The sequence below is a fragment of the Lynx canadensis genome, chromosome B1 (assembly GCF_007474595.2).
Source record: "Lynx canadensis isolate LIC74 chromosome B1, mLynCan4.pri.v2, whole genome shotgun sequence".
NCBI lineage: Eukaryota > Metazoa > Chordata > Mammalia > Carnivora > Felidae > Lynx > Lynx canadensis.
Window position 1 is genome coordinate 138,509,623 of NC_044306.2, and position 21,194 is coordinate 138,530,816.

General features: G+C 40.3%; 1 protein-coding gene across 2 annotated transcripts in view; it reads right to left on the reverse strand.

The window, feature by feature from the left end:
- The window catches only part of ENOPH1 (enolase-phosphatase 1), a 37,265-nt gene extending 16,185 nt beyond the window's left edge, over positions 1-21,080 (reverse strand). Inside the window, exon 1 of one of the 2 annotated variants that reach the window (XM_030313594.1) lies at positions 20,762-21,080. In XM_030313594.1, the coding sequence (XP_030169454.1) occupies positions 20,762-20,845 (84 nt within the window). In that variant the 5' untranslated portion in view covers positions 20,846-21,080. The remainder of the gene's footprint in view (positions 1-20,761) is intronic. The other variant, XM_032592959.1, reaches the window with a different exon arrangement.
- Between the last annotated feature and the right edge of the window lie 114 nt (positions 21,081-21,194).

Genomic DNA, 21,194 nt, shown 5'->3' on the forward strand with positions numbered 1-21,194 from the left:
ATTGAAAAGATAAAATAAATCAGAGTCCCTTTTCTCCAAAAGCTTAAGAATTTAGTGGGGGGACAGGAGGATGGCAAGCAAACAAAAACTTGTGATATGGGGCAAAGGGTGAGACAAGCAGAGTATAAGCAGAATGCTGTACAAATCCAGAGTATGATAACCTGCAAGAGTCTTAGCAATTACCAGTATTTTCTAAATATTGTATTTTTCTAAAAAATACAGAAAAATTAATATACACTATGATGTACACCCCAAGTATACAATTCAGAGAAGGTCTCATACTTTAAGGAAAACTGTATAATCAAGTTGAACTCAATAAGTCAGTTTATTGGGGTGCCTGGGTGGCTCAGTTGGTTAAGCATCCAACTTCGGCTCAGGTGATGAACTCAGGGTCCATGGGTTCAAGTCCCATATCAGGCTCTGTGCTGACAGCTTGGAGCCTAGAGCCTACTTTGGATTCTGTGCCTCCCTCTCTTTGTCCCTGTCTCTGTCTCAAAAATAAATAAACATTAAAAAAGAAGTCAGTTTATTTAGGGGCACCTAAGTGGCTCAGTTGGTTGAGCATCCAACTCTTGATTTTGGCTCAGGTCACGATCCCAGGGTTGTGAGATAAAGTCCTCCATCAGGCTCTGTGCAGAGCATGGAGCCTGCTTGAATTTCTCTCTCTTTCCGTGCTCCTCTCTATTGCTTGCATGCTCTCTCTGTCTCTCTCTTAAAAAAATAAAGTTTTTTAAAAAGAAGTCTGTTTATCTAAACTTATCCACTTATTTTTTTAATGTTTTTATTATTTATTTTTGAGACAGCGCAAGTAGGGAAGGGGCAAAGGGGGGGTAGAGGATCCGAAGGGGGTTCTGCACCAATAGCAGCGAGTCCTATGTGGGGTTCAAACCTATGAACCACGAGATCATGACCTGAGCCGAAGTTGGATGCTCAACCAACTGAGCCCCCCAGGTGCCCCTCACTCACTTATTTCTTTACTCAAATATTTACAGAATGCCCTTATAACTTCCAGTTACAAAATAAGTAAGTCACAGGGATATAAAGTACAGCATGGGGAATATACTCGATAATACTGTAGTAACTTTATATGGTTATGGATGGTAATTAAACTTATTATGGTGAGAGTTTCCTAATGTAAAAAAATGTCCAATCACTACGTTGCACACCTGAAACTAATATAATATTGCACGTCAACTGCATTTCAACAGAAAAATAAGTGAAGAGTAGGGCTGATGTGTGTACCTCTCTTCATAACACATTATTCAAATTTCACCTGGCCTAGTAAAAATAAAGTCATTCAATTTTGCTCGTTCCCACATGGCGTTCCAGTAAGTAATGGATCATTCAGCAGATTCAAAAGTGTACAGTGTAATCAAGCAAATTGTTCAGCATACTTGACAGAACAGCCTTGTTTAAACTCAATAAAAACTCAATCCTGATCTAAAAGAAGGAAAATGAAGAGCTGAGATTGACAGCTTGCTTTTTCCGCAAGAGACTCCTTTTACCATACTGATAGGCTTCTGTTCTTTAAATACTTGGTTTTCCCATCATGCCCTACATCGTGCCCCTCCTTATCCTTCCTTTCACCTACTAATTTCTCCCCGACTCATGTACTGTAGCAGGACTGCAAGCTGGCCCCCTACTCAAGAATGCTGAGAAGATACACAAAAACTGAAGGTACACACACAGCCAGTCCTCTCCTAAGCATATATCATAGACAAACGCTAACACAGGTACACAAAGAGAGAAGTAAAAAAAATGTTTATTTTAGTACTGGGTATAATAACAAAATCAATGGAAACAATCTAAATCTTTATTAGCTAAAGAATAAAGTCCAGTATATTCTTTCATTCTCTAAAACAACATATAAATAAATAAATAAATAAATAAATAATAAAAATAAAAAATACAACAACATACAGCAGTTAAAAACTCAATGTACTGAGGGGCACCCGGCAGGCTCAGTCGGAGAAGCATATGACTCCTGATCTTGGGTAAGTTTGAGCCCCACGTTGGGTGTAGAGATTACTTAAATAAAAAAAATAAAATACTTGAAAAAACATCAATGTACTGAAATTATGATTATAAATGTGAATATAAACCCTAATGTATAAATAAAATTCATACAAAATGAGAGGTACTCAAGAGTCTGACTTATATTTATAATGTTTTATTTCTTTAGGATCTAAAACAAAATAGTCTCAAATTTAAAAAGCTTTGTGGTGGATGCATGGTCATTATATTAATCCGTATTCTTGCTTATGTAAAATGTTTCACAATTAAAACACAAGGCAACTTTGATCCCTCATCCTCTACCTGCTTCTTTCTCACTTGGTCATCCTCCTCCAATGTCCTATCTCCATTATTCCTCAACTCCCAAGCAACTGGAAACATTCCTGGGGAAAAACTATTGGGCTAGATTCATGGCCTCTCAGTAACTGAAAAGTTGAAGTACTTGAAAGGTATAAAAACAGATACAATGCTATAGTACTTTGTGTTTCACAAAGCCCAATTTCCCATATCCAGCTTTACTGACCCCAAGAACAATTTATGGAGAGCCTGTGAATCCTGAGAGCCCAAGTCTTTAACCTCTCTGGCAGAAGAGAAGAAATAGACTATAGGCAGTATGCCAGGCCAGGGGGTCCTACCTCTGCTTTTTACTGCCATATTCAACTTACCCCCTCTGAGCCTCAGTTTTCTCACCTGTTAAATGGGAATGATAATACCAAGCAGTCACTGCAGAAATTAGAGATAATTAGCTAGAAAGCACCTAGACCTTACCACTTATCATATTCTCCAGCACAAACATTTAAACTGGACAAGGATCACCTTTGACCCAAACTGAGTGACAAATAATAGCAGAGAAGTTCCCAGAGGATAAATCACAAGCACAATCAAGTCATACATTCAAGTTTTACTGAGGACCTACTGAGTGCCAGACGCCGCTGATAACAGAGTTATGAACCACAGCCTCGCCTCAGCGAACTCACAGGTGCAAGGTTTCAAACAATTTTGAACTTTTAGGAAAAGCTTTAAAAGTTAAACATCACTTTGGAATTCCTGTTCATCCAATTTGCCCCTTTCCTCTAGACATAAAACTCCCTTCTGCACTAAGTACACACGCAAAGCTAGGCAATGAAAGCAGAACTTAGTATGACACATGGAACAACAAGACCACCTGGGGCTGACATGTTAGCTGACTTCTATTTTAGTGCAAAAGTGTTACTGCATCGTATAAAAGTACATGGGGCACATAACTAAATTGTGAAGATTTTATCCTGTTCTTTCAACATACTTTCTGAGCAATCTATTCTGTGAGACAAATAAAATGCCTTCAAGTTGCTTATTTTTAAAGTCAGTAACAATATCGATTATATATGCTATGATAACATATAAGAAAGCTCTAAAAATAGATTTCAAAGAGCTAGTGCTTCTCGCCCAACCCTGCCCATTGAACATTTTCAGGCTTTAAAAGTAATTCCAGAAAGAACTGTAATGATAAACGCTTTAACTTCAGTCATAATCCATTTATGGATAATTTCAGAATATTATAGCATGAAAACAATGCTGCAGTAAACCCAGGATTCTACAAGTGTGTGAATGTTTTTAGTCCACCAGGCACCGAAGGGGCTATTATGCTTTAGTAGTACATATAACAAAAGGCCATAGAACTAAATGAGAGTATTTGTCTTTCAGGCGACTATGATTAAATTCCACTAAATGCTGGAGGGGATACTATGCAAGCAGCAATTTACATTACTCTGCACAGCTCAATGGTAGCTTTCTGAAAGAGCTCCATTAAGGCTCCTGAAGGGCCACAAAATTTCTGAACATCTAATTAAAGAAGTTGCCTCATTAATGTTTAGAAGTCCAAATATGGATTTGCTTTACAGTCAAGTGGTCTGGTCGTTTTAATAAAAAGGTCATAGAATCAATAAAAATAAAATAGTTGCTATAATGTTTACTCAAGACTCCTCTGAGGAAAATGGGTAATAAAAAGGTAATGGGTAATACTTAGAGTACAGCTATTTAAAGAAACTATTTTAAAAGCCTTCCAATGAACCACATAGTACGACAAATGATTCCAAGTATTTGAGAACTTAGAACTTTTTCGGCCAGAAAATTAAACACGAAGGCAATACTTTTAGGCTACTATTTTTCTATTAATCTCAGAAGATAAAAAGCAAAGGAAAATTAAGTGGGGTCTTAATTCTCTAAGCAAATCACATTCTCTAAATAAGAAATAAAACAGGTTAAAAATAAAGAACATAATCCCACTCTGGGGAATATCTAATGCACAGAACAAAATTGAGGGGAACATGGACATTTACACTACATTACATTCTCACTGGGTCAGGAGGTCAATTTCTACAATGACAGCGTATAATCTTTTTTTAAAATTGAGATATAATTGACATATATTAGTTTGGAGCGTACAACACAGTGATTTGATACATGTATATAATACTGCAAAATGGTCACCACAATAAGCCTAGTTAACATCCATCACCACACAGTTATAAATTTTATCTTGTGATGAGAACTTTTAAGATTTTTCTTAGCAACTTTCAAAATATACAATACAGTCACCATGCTGTACATTATATTCCAGAACTTACTTATTTTATAACTCTAAGTTTGTACCTGCTTGAACACTTCCAATGTTGGGAATTTACTACTTCTTGGAGTGGTCCATGCCACCTGTTAAGACAGCTTCAGCAGTGGTGGTATTAAAATTGCTCCTTCAATATCCTTCCTGAAGACCCTACTAGGAGCTACCAAAAGTTTGGTGCTCTGGCTGCTACATGGGGCCACAGGAGCTCAGAAATTATGACTTTGGTGTCCCTATCTTCAGTGGGGTAGGAAGGGATGTAACCATTCCTCTTTGAAAGCAGAAGCCTTTAGGAATAAACATTAGATTTCATCACCTGAATTCAAAATGATTAAATATGTTGCTGATAAAAAAAAAAAAAAAGTGTCTTCTAAATCCCGTTAAGGAGATTAAACTGTAATTAAAGAAAGATAAACTATAATCTAATTAATTGCAATGAATCACATCACACAAGGGAAAGTTGTCATTACAAGGGGCTAGTAGCTGGGATAAGGTTTAAAAAAGACGCACAGAGACAGAATTATCAGTATCTCATGAATTTCAGAGAAGGAAACCAGATTGGCCTGGAGTCCTAGCCCCAAACAGTAGAAGGGAAAGGAAAGGAATTGACAATTAGCTTTTTGAATCCACCTACCATCCCTGATGGCGACCCCTCAACACATGATGAAGCCTGGGTTCTAAAAGGTTTCATTGCTGGTACAAAGTAAAGGCACAACTCAAACCCAGGCCTATGAAATCCCAATGCCTGAGTCTATCCAGCTCTGTGGGTAGATGACGTTGGGGAGCACTACTCTTGGGATCACCCAACACCCTGGGGATCGTGATATTCTCTACAGATAATTCTAATATACCTTTGGTTTCTCAAAGACATTTGTACAAAGCAAATGAGAGATTTGAGGGGCACCTGGGTGGCTCAGTCGGTTGAACGTCTGACTTGGGCTCAGGTCACGATCTTGCAGTTTAAGATCATGTGAGTTCAAGCCCCGCATTGGGCTCTGTGTGGACAGCTCAGAGCCTGGAGCCCACTTCAGATTTTGTATCTCCCTCTCTCTCTGCCCTCCCCTGCTTGCGCTCTTTCTCTCTCTCTCAAAAATAAATAAACATTAAGAAAATTAAAAAATAGAAAAAATAGAAAAAAAAAGAAAAAGAAAATGAGAGATGTGAGTTCACCTGGCAGTTCTATAACATTTCCAATAAACAGTAGTAATAATATAAGTAAGTTTTATAATAGTGGGAGTAACTGCCAACATTTACTAAGTCCTTATTATTCCAGGCACTCTCTATCTATAGTCAATCTTTAGTGACCTCTCATCTAATTTCATGATTTCAAATACCATCTCTTGCTACTGACCCTCAAATCCACAGCTTTAGCACATAACTTCTCCCTGAACTACCAAGCACTCCAAATTTATTCAATGGATTAATGAACGGTCTGAATGATCTCATTTCAATTCTCTTAATAACCCTAATGAAACAAGTATTATTATTTCTCCCATTTTACACAAACACATAAAGGCTAAGTACAAATTAATAGACTATGGTAACAGTTTATCAATCAGGTCTTGTTCTGTTTTGTTTGAAGAACCAGATCCCAGAGCTTCATCACCCTGGCTGCAGGGATCTAATGAGCTTAACTGAACCTACAGTGACTTAGACCCACACAACGTCCAGCCCAGGAGTCAGCCAGCCTCTTGGAGCATACCAACAGAACTGCGAACACTGGCCTGACCACGGCTCCTCTTCAAAGTCCCACCCAGGTCCCACTCTTGGGATTACCACTAGTTTCCAAACTATGTGTCTTAGTCTCTTTCCTCAGTGAAGGGTGTTAGCTCCACACTTTTTAGACTTAAGAAAAGGAATTTGTTCAAAGGTCACAATAATGAATCATTGGGAAAAAAATCAAGTTAACGAACCCCTCATATACACACCCAGAAGACAAAGAACCTTTTTTTGTATTTAAGACTTCTGTCTTTGAAAAGAAATCTGTGTTTCTGAAATAGAATCCCCTGGGAAGAGGTCCCAAGAGGTTCCAGGAGGGCCTCTAAGGACAGAGCTATTGACTATGTTCACTTTCTTTAGAGGAGTGATGGAAAACTGGGTACAACAGGCTCACCGGGGGTTGCCTTCCACCCCTCTCTGACTCCTACATACACCAAAGCCAATTTTGAAAATTAAATGAGCAATTAATTATGAAAATCAAAAGTATGATACAAAAACAAGTTTTTGTTTTTTTTTTTTTTACTATAAAAAGAATACCTTGTTTTCTTTGGTAAAGGAGTAATGTGGGGGTAAGCTGTAAGAATGGAAAATGTTAAGAATCATCAAACACGGGAGGGCGCCTGGGTGGCTCAGTCGGTTAAGCGTCCAACTTCGGCTCAGGTCATGATCTCACAGTTCAAGGGTTCGAGTCCCGCATCGGGCTCTGTGCTGACAGCTCAGAGCCTGGAGCCTGTTTCAGATTCTGTGTCTCCCTCTCTCTCTGCCCCTCCCCTGTTCATGCTCTGTCTCTGTGTCAAAAATAAATAAACATTAAAAAATAAAATTTAAAAGAATCATCAAACAGGGAAGGACTTCTCAGAGCTAAATACAGGATATACTTAAAAAGTTTATCTGGGCAAGATAGAGGCCTACCTACTTGTGGGAGTTAGATATTATAATTGGTGGGATTTAGATTTAAAAAGTGGGATTTAGATATTATAATTGGTGCCTTTTTTTGGAGTAGATCAGACTACATTTATTTCAATAATCTCAACTGCTCTACGCAAAGGAAAAAAATCAGAAGGAACATTCACCAAATTCTTAACGGTCATCTCTGGGTGGCAGGAGCAAAAGGAGACATTCACTCTCTATATTACTATATTATACTCTTCCATGATGTGTGCAATTTATAACAAACATGAATTACTTTGAGAAAAACTTGGGGGGAAAAGACTTTCCTCTATTCTCACAATAACAGATACAAGTTTCCATAGGAGAATATATTTAACTTTTAAACTTAATTTTTTAAATGTTTACTTATTTATTTTGAGAGAGAGAGAGAGAGCACAAGAGCTGAGGAGGGGCAGAGAGAAAATCCCAAGCAGGCTCCACACCCCCAGTGCAGACGTGGGGCTCGAACTCATGAACCATGAGATCATGACCTGAGCCGAGATTAAGAATAGGATGCTCAACCAACTGTGCCACCCAGGTGCCCCATAGCTTTTTTTTCTCTAATTTTTTTTAAAGTTTATTTATTTATTTGGGGGGCAGAGAGAGGGAAAGAAAACCAGTGGGGGAGGGGCAGACAGAAGATCTCAAGCCAGCTCTGTGCTGACAGCAGTGAGCCCATTGCAGGGCTTAAACTCAGGAACCATAAGATCGTGACCTGAGCTGAAGTAGGATGCTTAACTGATTGAGCCACCCAGGTGCCCCAACCCCACAGCCTTTTAACTTAATTTTAATTGTTAATAAAATTTCTACCTTTCATTTTTTTTTTTAAGTAAACTCTATCCCCAAGACGGGGCTCGAACTCATGACACCAAGTCATTACACCGAAATCAAGAGTCACATGCTCCCCAACTGAGCCCGCCAGGCGCCCCTCTTTCATAGTTTTTAAGGTCCATTTTTTGCTGATTTCTTCCTTCGGACTTCTAGGTTTTAGAAATGTTGATCAATGAAAATTCTAATGTCACTCTAGAAACACTTCAGATAAGTTATATGCTGTTCAAATGAGATAAAGTACTACCTTGAGGAAATGTGAAATAGCAAGGACAGACACGGTGGGGAAAAACTCAGTCTCAACCCTGCCCATGACCATTCTGGAACACATCATACCACCATCACAGAGCATTTACTGAATGCCTTATGTGCCTTTTTTTAAAAATTCTTATGTTTTAGATTGTATTGGGCCCCAATCAATTCATACATACAAAGTTACGCTATGTAATTGTCGACCATTACCCAAATAACCTACCAGGTTTTCCATCTAAGAAATAAGTAAATTAAACAGTTGCTATCAAAATTTAAAAAAAAAAAAAAAAAGGAAAGAAAGGCTTCAGTCTCTGTCCATGAGGAGCTCTCAACATTGCTGGGAGACAGGACACAAATATAACACCAGAGGCAGCATGTGCTGCAGTGGCAAATATACGGCCCTACAAAGGAGGGAGAGGATTCTGAAATTCCTGCTCAAACAAAACTCCTTTGAGAGCAGAAGCAGATCTTACTTCTGCGTTTCCATAGCCTAGCACAATAAATATTTTTTAAGTTAATGAGTACATGGAACCAACCTGCACTTGGAGAGGAAAAAGTATTACATTCTAAGCTGAAGAAACAGTGGTGGCATGAAAGGGCATGACCTGAATGGGCATTTTCAGCTATGAAACGTGTAACAGAATAAACGGACAGGAAATTGGAAAATCCTGTTCACTGAAGTGCAGAAGTTGAAACTTTATCTCTCAGCCAACAGGAAACCAGAAAGGATTTCCATGGTGTAAAGACAACCTATTTATGTACCTGTCCTCCTTACCAGGTTCCGTGAGGGTGACGGCTGGGTCTTAAGGATTCTGGATCCTAGAAGAGCCTGGCACATGATTGGTATTTAAATAAATGTGAGAGAAAGGAAGGAAAGATCATACAAGTGCAGTGACACAAAAGGTTCTAGAGTAAGAGACCAGAAAGTCAAGCCAGGGGTGCTTTCCATCCACTTCTTGATATACTCAGACCTAATACAGTGATTCTCCAAAGCCTCTTCCCTTTGTTTCTGGTTGAATCAACAAAAATCCTCTCATGTACCAAACATGGGTATATGTCCCTTTCGGAAACAGAATGAAGCAATGGGGAAGGTTTGGGAGAATGTTAAGTAAACCACCCAACAGCTACTTATCAAGACAGTCCTGCCATTCTAGTGCTTCCACAAATTCTTTGAAAGTAGATACACTGGTCTCATTCTTACTGTATTTTTGACTAGAGCCATAAGGAGTAGAGGTGGAGGTAATCATGGTGGGGAAAATATGTGGAGCAGGTGCCAGTAAATGTTAGTTGCCCCTTTTCCTTACTGAATCTTCACAAGCACTCTCTGTATCCCTTAGTCTGATACTTCTTGCATTATCATCAGTGTTTCTACAGAGCTTTACAATTTTTCAAAGTGTTCTGCGTTCTATTCCATTCAGTCTTCATCACCACCTGATAAGCACCCCAGATCCTACTATCTCATCCTTGCAGATGAAAAAGCCTAAATTCAGAGATTCAATGAAGACGGGGAACGTAACTCAATTGCAGTTACTGGTGTCAATAATAAACAGTATAGGTAGAAGGAATTTTCTAGTTTGCTGTCCCTTGAGGGCTGTCTTCTAGCCGGTTTCATATTGAGGGCAGAATGGGCATCATATATTTCTCAGTGCTAAAAACGGTAGAAGTGACAATACTTATCATTTGGATGTTTAACCAAAGTTGGGATATACTGTCAGACAACACAAGCTCTCTTCCCAGAAAAACCATAAAATTAACATAGCAGTTGGGGCGCCTGGGTGGCTCAGTCGGTTAAGCGTCCGACTTCAACTCAGGTCACGATCTCGCAGTCTGTGAGTTCGAGCCCCGCGTCGGGCTCTGGGCTGATGGCTCAGAGCCTGGAGCCTGCTTCCGATTCTGTGTCTCCCTCTCTCTCTGCCCCTCCCCTGTTCATGCTCTGTCTCTCTCTGTCTCAAAAATAAATAAACGTTAAAAAAAAAAAAATTAAAAAAAAAAGTAACATAGCAGTTCTCATGAGAAAGAAATGTCAACCTCAACATTTCTCAATTATTATCTTTTAAAATACACTGCTGAAATATAAAAGAACATATAAGAGTAAATTACAAGCATCGGTAAACAATCAAGAATACATCAGTCATTTCTAAAAGTGTTTTAACCTAAAATATATTTCAAAAATATACATATTAAACTAACACTAGAAAAGTATATAAGCAGGATTATGTTTCTAAAGGGAATCAAGAAGCACCTGGCTGGCTCAGTGGGTGGATTGTTCTATTCTTGATCTTGGGGTTGTGAGCTCAAGCCCCACATCGGGTGTTGAGATTGCTTAAAAATAAAATCTTTAAAAATAAATAATAAATAAGTAAATAGAATCAAAACCTGTATCATTTTGATCTCAATCATTTGCTCTCAATGGGTATCTGCTGGGGTGCCTGGGTGGCTCAGTCAGTTTAGTGTCTGACTCTTGATTTTGGCTCAGGTCATGATCTCACAGCTCATGGGTTTGAGCCCCGAGTCAGGCTCTGCACTGAAAGCACACAGCCTGCTTGGGATTGTGTGTGTGTGTGTGTGTGTCTGTGTGTGTCTCTCTCTCTCTCCTTCTCCCCTGCTAGCGTGTGCACATGCTGTCTCAAAAATAAACTGGAAAAAAAAAAATAAACGGGTATCCACTACCTCAAACAAATATTTATAGGATCAAGGATTTGTCTGTTTAATTCATATTTACTAAAACATAGAAGGTTTAGTTTGAGATCTTTTTTTTCCCTTAATCTAACTCAAAACCTTGCCAAATACCTCATTCTCTAAGGTAAAACTCTAGCCCTTAAACAATGTCTTTACCAACCTCCATATCAGCACAATCCTTAAATATCAACACAATCTTTAAAACAAAAACTGTCAGGGACACTTGGGTGGCTCAGGCGGTTGAGTGTGCGACTTCGGCTCAGGTCATGATCTCATGGCTCATGAATTTGAGCCCCACGTTGAACTGAGCTCGGGCCGAGCTGTCAGCACAGAGCCTGAAGCCTGCTCAGATTCTGTCTCCATCTCTCTCTCTCTGTCTTTCCCCTGCTCGTGCACACTCTCTCTCTCAAATATAAATATTAATAAAAATAAGAAAAAAACTGTCAAATCTTAAAGAAAACACTATAGATTGTATCCAACACGATTAATGATAAATTTGAAAAGTGGAGCAAATATAAATTCTAATTCCTTTATAGCCTAGATCCTCTAAAGGCATCTATTAGAGATGTTTGTGCTAACCAAGCATGGTAGAGGGGAAAATTCCCCCACCCTCAGATGTCCATATCCTAAACCTCAAAACCTATGAATATGTTACTTTATATGGCAAAGGGACTGTAGATATAATAAATTAAGATTCTCAAGATGGCAAGATTATCTTTGGATTATGTGGTTGGGCCTGATGCAATCCCAAGGGTCCTTATAGGTAAAAGGAAGTAGGAAGGTCAAAGTCAGAGACTGAAAGGCTGGTCTGAAGATGCCATACTGTTGATTCTGAAGACAGAGGAAAGGCCCAAGAACCAGGAAATGTGGGCAGCCTCTAGAAACTGGGAATGGCAAAGAAATTTTTCTAGAATTTTCTAAAATCTTCAGAAGGGACACAACCCTGCCAATACCTTTTTTTAACTCCGTGAGATCCACTTCAGTTGAGCCTCTAGAAGTATAACATGATAAATCTGTATTGTCTTAAACCACTAAGTATGTGGTAATTTTGTTACAGCGACCAGAGGAAAATAATACAACAGGTTTAGCAAGGCACTATTTACCTGCCCCTCTGCCAGGATATCCAAAGGCTTATTATATGCAAGTCCCTATTATATATATACATTCAACTAAATAAACACTTAAGTGTACTATCTAGTTACTCCTGCAAGTACACATAACTCCTTGCTAACAATTCTATTTGTCCTTTAAGAAAGGGGCTTTTGCTTTACAGTTCAGTTTTGGAAGGCAATTTGCAAAAAAAGCTGGGGAAGTGGCGACCTGCTATTAATCCTTGGTGTCTACCAGGCTTACTGCATGACCTTGTTCCCTTGTATACAGCCTTACTGATTCATAATCAATTTACTTAACCTCTCTCTCAGAGGTTGTGGTTCTGTTAATGGTGACAGATCTCTAATTCATCTATACTCTTTCTTGGTCTGCTTTACCATATCAAATGGGCCATCAGAAAAGAGCAGTGCTAACAGGCCTACACATAGGTATAACTTGCAAATTTCTATGACGCCTAAATCCTTAAAAGTGTGGTACATAGAACGGCAGCAGTGGCATCACCTGGGCATCTGTGAGAAACTCAGCTTCAAGTCCCGTTCCAGATCTTTATACCAGAAACTCCATTTTAGGGGCACCTGGCTGGCTCAGTCAGTTAAGTGTCCAACTCTTGATTTCGGCTCAGGTCATGATCTCACGGCTCATGAGTTCCCCCGCACCAGGCTCTGCACTGACAGTGTGAAGTCTGCTTGGGATTCTCTCTCTCCCTCTCCACCCTAACCCCACTCGTGCTCTCTCTAAATAAATAAATCCTTTAAAAATTTTTTAGAAAGGGGGGTGCCTGGATGGTTCAGTCAGTTAAGTGTCCAACTCTTGATTTCGGCTCCAGGTGATGATCTCACCGTCTGCAAGTTCAAGCCCCATGTCAGGCTCTGCGCTGACAGCACAGAGCCTGCTTGGGATTCTCTGTCTCCCTCTCTGCCCTAACCCCACTCATGCTCTCTCTCTCTCACTCTAAATAAAAATAAAAAACAACTTTAATTTAAAAAGGGGGGGGGCACCTGGGTGGCTCAGTCGGTTAAGCATCCGACTCTTGGTTTCAGTTCAAGTCATGATCTATAGGTTCATGAGTCCGGTCCCCGAATCAGGCTCTGCACTGATGTGCAGAGACTGCTTGGGATTCTCTCTCTCCCTCTCTCTCTGCCCCTGCCCTGCTTGTGTGTTCTCTCAAAATAAACTGGAAAAAAAAAATGTTTTTTAAATAAATAAATAAATAAATAAATAAATAAATAAATAAATAAATCTTTAGAAAAAAAGAGCCAACTACATTTTAGCAAGGTCCCTAAATTATTTGTATACACATTCAAGTCTGAGAAGCACAAATACAAAGAGCCTCTGGCAAGGGTACCCACCATGCCCCACTTAATATATTTTAGGGACAAAAATCCCAATCAGGTTCTTATTTTCAGTTAATGGAATCTTCTTAATTACCAAGATTTTCTTTTCAAGCACAAAGTTTTCTTAAGGCATAAATGAAAAACATGCTCCCTGCCCACTACTCACTACTACAATTTGTTGGAGTGGTAGGATGAAATATTGATGTAAACATATTCATTTATTTTACAAAGTTTTTTCAAGGGTTAAGCATTCAGTAAATGTTATCAGTAGCCTTATGAGGTAGAGATCCACACAATATAGCTGAGGAAATATGTACCTACACTCAGAGACATTAACTAACTTGTCATAAAACATTTCGGAGAAGCCAGAATGCTAATCCAGACCTGTATAGTCTCCAAACCTATCCCTGTAACTGCTACTCTATACTGTCAATCCTCATTATTTGTCGGTTCCGTACTTACAAATTCTCCTACTCACTAAAGTTTATTTGTAACCCCCAAATCAATACTTGCTGCACTTTCCTGATCATTCAGAAACAGGTACACGTGCAAAGTGGCAAAAATCTGTAAACACTTGATGTACACATTCCCCCACACAAAGTGATGATTTGACTTGTTTCACCTCTCATAGTTTAAACAAGTTTCCTTTCCAGAGTCGATTTACTGCCATATTTTTTGCATTTTGTGCTTTTTGTTGGTGACCTTGCACTTCAAAAGGGCTCCCAAGCAAAGTGCCTAAGTGCTGCCTAATGTTCCTAAGCCCAAGAAACTGTGATGTGCCTTAGGGAGAAAATACAGGTGTTTAGATAGGCTACACTACAGCATGAGTTACAGTGCCACTGGCTGTGAGTTCAATGTTAATCTATCAATAATATATATTAAGGGCAACAGAAACACACATGAGACAAGGTTACTACTGATCAGCTCACAGAAACGCTATGACCAGAGGCTCACAGGAACCTAACCCTGTATTTTCTCTAGGGGCAATGATTCATTATTTGCTAATATAAGATTCTCGGTGACTTTATAGAACATAACTACGTCAACTGTTAGGTGTACAGATTCAGCACGTAACAACAGGAAACCCACCAAATTAAAGAGTATTTTCAGAAACAAGAGGATAATTGTCTCCAAACCCAGAAACAATAGTTGAAGGCTCTTGACACGATAACCACAGAGACAGGTGATGGTGTTATTTCACAGGCTTATAGATTAAAAACACTGGAATAATACACCATGCAAAGTCAGAAAGTGAGTATTACAACACATGGACAAAAATCAAGTGGTGGCTCCACGGCCATGCAAGATGATTCAACAGAGTAAGGGAACAGAGTGTAACAACCTTTGTTTACATTTATTACTTTAATCTCAACTTCAAATTCCAATGTGTTTTATAACTTCATAATTAGACCATAAAATGTGTTCACAATTTATAAATTCTACTGGCAATGCATGCTCCAATTCTGCTGATGGTGTATATGACCAAAAAATGTTAGGAGATCAGCACTGTAAAGGATCAGAATCAGCACCTGAAAAGAAAACAAACTCCAGAGGCATATTGCCTGCAGTGAGGGGCGGGGCTAGAGGCTTTGAGAATTCAGATGCACTGTGAATATCTAAGGAAAGCTGGGCTCTGCCGCTGCTCTGCCTCCAACAAATTGTAATGATCTTCACACAGGACATCCCTCCAGGCATCAACTCATGAGAAATCAATTAGTCGGTTGAACATTCACTGCAGGATTCCATCTAGGAGCCCCTCCTGTTCTAAAAATTAGACAATGCTATGACTCAAGAGAAAATAAGATACACTAGCTGGTAAATAAAACCATTGTTTTTGTTGTCTGACACCTAAGGGCTGAGGCATGTCGTAATAGAGCAGCAGGCTGTCCAGAGAACACCATTTCCCAGACTGGGAGGAGTCTAGGGAATCCCATGAGCTATTCCAAACTGTTAAGTTTTATCTCACATAGGAGCGCCTGGGCGGCTCAGTTGGTTAAACATCCAACTTTGGCTCAGGTCATGATCTTGCGGATTGTGAGTTCGAGCCCCACATTGGGCTCTGTGCTGACATGTCGCTCAGAGTCTAGAGCCCGCTTCAGATTCTGTGTCTCCCTCTCTCTCTGCCCTTCCCTCTCTCACACTGTCTTTCTCTCAAAAATAAACATTAATAAAATTTATTTTTAAAAAGTGCTATCTTATATAGTTAAGGTACATCATATACACATTTAACTGTAAGTGCTCAGCCCCCCCCCCCAAAAAAAAAGGAGAGGAAAAAATAACCAGAGCCAGTGCTGGCAATCTGTTATTCCACTTAATGGGGGTGTTCTGTTGCCCAATGAAACAGTCTCAGTTTCCCACTATCTCTTACAGTGTGAGTGGCTCAGTATGAGGCCAATGTTTGACACAACATATTTTTCATTTATATCACCTAATCCCAAACCAACTACTTCCTCTGATGCTAAAGGGAAGAAGCAGAGATATGTTTCCACCCTAAAGGAAAAATGAATGCATGACTTACTGAAAATGGAAATCAGCCTATAAAGAGGAATGACTTCCTAAATTGCTTCCTAATTCCTAATTGCTTCAAGAGCAATTTTTGACAATGCTCAATTTTCATAGTATATTCAACTACAGAACCAAATCTGGAAATAAAGACTCAACTATAGTTATTATGGTTCAAGGGTTCACTCCTAAACCTATCACCAAGAGGCAGTATATTTTTTTTTTTTAATGCTTATTTATTTCTGAGACAGAGAGAGACAGAGCATGAGTGGGGGAGGGGCAGAGAGAGAGGGAGACACAGAATCAGAAGCAGACTCCAGGCTCTGAGCTGTCAGCACAGAGACCGACATGGGTCTCGAACTCACAAACCGTGAGATCATGACCTGAGCTGAAGTCGGTCGCTCAACCAATTGAGCCACCCAGGCGTCCCTCCAAGAGGTAGTATAAATTAAAATTTGTTACCATATCCTTTTATGATACTTCGTGTTGATTGAAGTGTTATCATATCAACTGTGTCATTTAACATACACAGAAGCCAAGCAAAGACACGGAACAAGCACTGTGGTTTCCATTTTAGAGATCAAGTGCAATAATGTAAAATGTAAGAGTTTCTCAGACAGACAATCTGGGTTCAAATCCTAGGTATAATAGTTCAACTTTTAAGAACCTTAATTTCCTATCAGTAAAATGCAGACAGTGCACACACCTCAGAGTTTCTGAGAATGAGTCAAGTATACAAGTCACCTATATACAATACTCAATGTTTGTTTCCATAGGAAGTGGGGCTACATGTTCCATACACCTAATGTGACTAATAAAGTCCAAAGTAAATAAAGTCTGATTGCCACTTCCATCCTCAGAGATTCAAGAAGGACATAATTTAGTACCTCTTTAAAAGATGTTCAAAAACAGGGGCGCCTGGGTGGCGCAGTCGGTTAAGCGTCCGACTTCAGCCAGGTCACGATCTCGCGGTCCGTGAGTTCGAGCCCCGCGTCCGGCTCTGGGCTGATGGCTCGGAGCCTGGAGCCTGTTTCCGATTCTGTGTCTCCCTCTCTCTCTGCCCCTCCCCCGTTCATGCTCTGTCTCTCTCTGTCCCAAAAAAATAAATAAAAAAAAGTTGAAAAAAAAAAATTTAAAAAAAGATGTTCAAAAACAAACAAAAATGAATAAATAAAAGATGTCCAAAAGTTAGTCTCTGACATAGTCTTCAAAGTTTTTTGTTCAAGTAAATTTGTGAAATGCCACTCTCTTGAAGACTTATAAAACGTGTGTGTGTGTGTGTGTGTGTGTGTGTGTGTGTGTACGTATGATAGAAAAGCTCAGAGAAGCTGTGCAATGAAGAAACCTAGTTGAATATGTATAGCCTAACATTTCCCAAAAGTGCATTTAATAATGGAATCCTTTTTGCATAGTTACTATAAATATCCACACAGACTTAATGCTCTTCTTAACATACTTTTATACTTGGGGCACCTGGGTGGCTCAGTCGGTTTAGCGTCTGACTTCGGTTCAGGTCATGATCTTGCGGTTTGTGAGTTCGAGCCCCGTGTCAGGCTCTGTGCTGACAGCTCAGAGCCTGGAGCCTGCTTCAGATTCTGTGTCTCTCCATCTCTCAGCCCCTCTCCTGCCCATGTTCTGTGTCTCTCCATCTCTCAATAATAAATGTTAAAAAAAAATTTTTTTTTAATAAAAAAACACAACATACTTTTATACTTGATCTTAGCCAAAAGGCAGAGAAGTGACGAACATACTTTTAGAAACACCAGTTTTGATAAAGTAATGTGTAACAAATTAATAACAGGTTATTAGACTACAATAGATCGATAATCATTATGAAAAAATAATAATAGATTATAGGACAAAGCACAAGAAACTATCCTTTGAATAAAATCCCCAAATCATTTTTGTAGCCTGCCTTGACTTTACCTATAGATCAGTGTCACACTTAAAAAAAAGAAAAATCTATTTAGGCCATGAAGGCATTTTAACTCTCAGGAAGATGTCAGAATAAGTCTACCACAAACAAAGATTTCAAGAAGTGGCTCATAATGTCATCTGGCAGAAGACAGGATTGGGAAGAGGTGGGAGAGGCACCTATATTTTGTTATAAAACTGATTTGCATGGGGCTACCTGGGTGGCTCAGTTGGTTAAGCATCCGACTCCTGGTTTCAGCTCAGGCCACGAACTCATAGTTTGTGGGTTCAAGTCCCACATTGGGCTCTGTACTGGCAGCACAGAACCTGATTGGGAGTCTCTCTCTCTCCCTCACTCTCTGCCTATTCCTTGCTCTTGCTCTCTCTCTCAAAATAAGCATTAAAAAACTGATTTGCATGAAGTATCCTATTCCCTAACCAACTTTCCAAGAATGGTATGTATATATCTTATGCCACATCACTACCTCTGCTGTGATTACCCTTGGTGGAGATAATAAGCTGTGAACTACAAACCACAAATATGAGGAATCATTTTTTTCTCTGAAAACTCTAAGAAAGCAATGGTTCTGTCACAATCAGTAGGAAAAAGAAAGTCAACTCCATTAACAGCATTTGGTCAATCCTGAACATTTCTGCAGAGGCCTCTGACATGATTAAAAACTGAGAAAAAATGAAAAAAAAAAATAAAAAAAAAAATAAAAAAAAAAGCGGCGCCTGGGTGGCGCAGTCGGTTAAGTGTCCGACTTCAGCCAGGTCACGATCTCGCGGTCTGTGAGTTCGAGCCCCGCGTCAGGCTCTGGGCTGATGGCTCAGAGCCTGGAGCCTGTTTCCGATTCTGTGTCTCCCTCTCTCTCTGCCCCTCCCCCGTTCATGCTCTGTCTCTCTCTGTCCCAGAAATAAATAAACGTTGAAAAAAAAAAAAAAAATTAAAAAAAAAAAATGAGAAAAAATGTCAAATTAGATTTCTTAGGAACATGTGCTAAGATGGTATTGTGATTCTTCTAAAAAATTTGCAAGTGGTTCTATATTGAAGTCCTAAAATGTTTATTTGATTGACATCAAGAAAATCATTCTTCACAGGTAATTTTCAAAATAAAACTAACTTGGGTGCCTGGGTGGCTCAGTCAGTTGAGAGTGGGACTCCTGTTTGGCTCAGGTCATGCACGATCTCAAGGTTGTGAGATGAAGTCCCATTTCCAGCTCTGTGCTGAACATGGAGCGTGCTGAGGATTCCCTCTCCCTCTGCTCCTCTTTCTCTCTCAAAATAAATCAACATTTTTAAAAAACAATTTTAATGTTTATTTGAGAGAGTATGAGTGAGGAAGAAGCAGACAGAGACACAAAATTCGAAGCAGGTTCCAGGCTCTGAGCTGTCAGCGCAGAGCCTGACGCAGGGCTCAAAGTCAGATGCTTAACGGACTGAGCCACCCAGGTGCCCCAATAAGCATTTTAAGATAAATAAATAAATAAATAAATAAATAAATAAATAAATAAATAAATCTAACAAAAAATTTTAAAACTCACAGGGTGCCTGGGTGGCTTAGTTGGTGAAGCGGACAACTTCAGCTCAGGTCATGATCTCTCGGTTTGTGGGTTCAAGTCCCGCCTAGGACTCTGAGCTGACACCTTGGAGCCTGGAGCCTGCTTCAGATTCTCTCTCTGTCCCTCCCCTGCTTGTGCTCTTTCTCTCTCTCTCTCTCAAAAATAAAAAAAATAAAATAAAATAAAATAAATTTTTAACGCAGGGTGCCTGGGTAGCTCAGTCAGTTAAGTCACCGACTGGATTTCAGCTCAGATCATGATCTCTGTGCTGACAGCACTGAGCCTGCTGGGATTCTCTCCCTCTTTCTCTCTGCGCCTTCCCTACTCTCTCTGTCTCTCAAAATAAACAAATAAACGTAAAAATACTTAAAACTCAGACCAATTTGTTTGTTGAAAGATGGGTTTTTCCTACGTTGTAAGTAACCTATTACTGTATGTAAACGCTTCTAGTTAATGCTTTTATCTTAAACCTCTAGAAATCAAATAAAGGGTAGACTAGACCAAGGAATTCTTTTACAAATTACACTAATGCTTGCTACTTACTCTGATAGAATGTATGTATTTTTTAAAACTCTGCTAAAAGCAGAGCTATATGCTTATGAATTACGTGTAGGCAAGTGTTTGGTTAATAATGACACCCTAGAAGAAAGGCTCTGTGTAAGAGCTTCAAGTTTCCATGGTGTTCAGAGGAAAATGAACGGAATCTAGACATGTTTGATCTATAGCTTAATAAATCAGCGCTACATTCCACCTTGCCCAATCCAATAACACGAAGCGTGCAGTTGGCCACTAATGTTGCAAGAGTGGGAAGGGGCGAAGAATAACCACCATGGTCCAAGATACCAGGGTTACCTGAAAAGTTATCTTGACACTTCACTCTACGTTTTGCGCGACTAGATGTCTCCAGGACCACTCCACCGCAGCCACCGCCTAGCCAGGCCCAACCTAGAGCCAAGCAGGCGCTCACCTGCGGGGCGACAGGGCGCACACCTGGCCGGCGGGGGGCGCCCACCTCGCTTCTCCCAGTCCAAGTGCATCTGCCCTCCTCCACCCTTTTTCGCCACCATCTCCACCCATTCCCCACCCATCAGCATCTAACCAAGGACAGGGAATGGCGAGGATGATGAACAGGGTGCGGTGACGAAAAGATCCCCGCAACCTGCCGCAGCCTTTCTACTTCCTCCCATCTCAGAGCGGCGCAAAGCCACACCATCTTTCCTACGCCTCGCGTCTGTGGTACAAGGCCTGCAATACCTAAAAAAAATGTTTTTAATGCTTTTAAGCACAAGTCACTTCCCCGCTCCCTTCCGCCCCTCACCTTCACGAAAGCAATCGGGGTTGTGGTACCTTCGATATCTAACAGGATCACAGTGACTTCGGCGGGCACGGAAAGCACGACCATTTCCCTACCGGATGCAACTACCAGAATCGGCCTACTGGTAGGTAGGGCAGAGGGCGGCGCCGGCTGCGCCCTCAGCACCGTTCTAGGCTTCCGACAGCCCCGCAAGAATCGCCCACCCGGCAACCGCGTGCGGCCCGAAGCTTAAGGTACAGGACCACCTCCACGCCCCTAAAGGTGGATCACACGGCCGTACAGGGGCCCAGAAGTACAGAGCTGCCAAGGGCCAGAGGACGAGACCACGTGGGCAGGGAAAGGGGGCGGTCCTCGCAGGGTTCCGAAGGGGTGGGGGGAGGTAAATGCGTCGATGCCGATTGGCCGCCAGAGGGCCTCGAACCCGATCCGTCAAAAT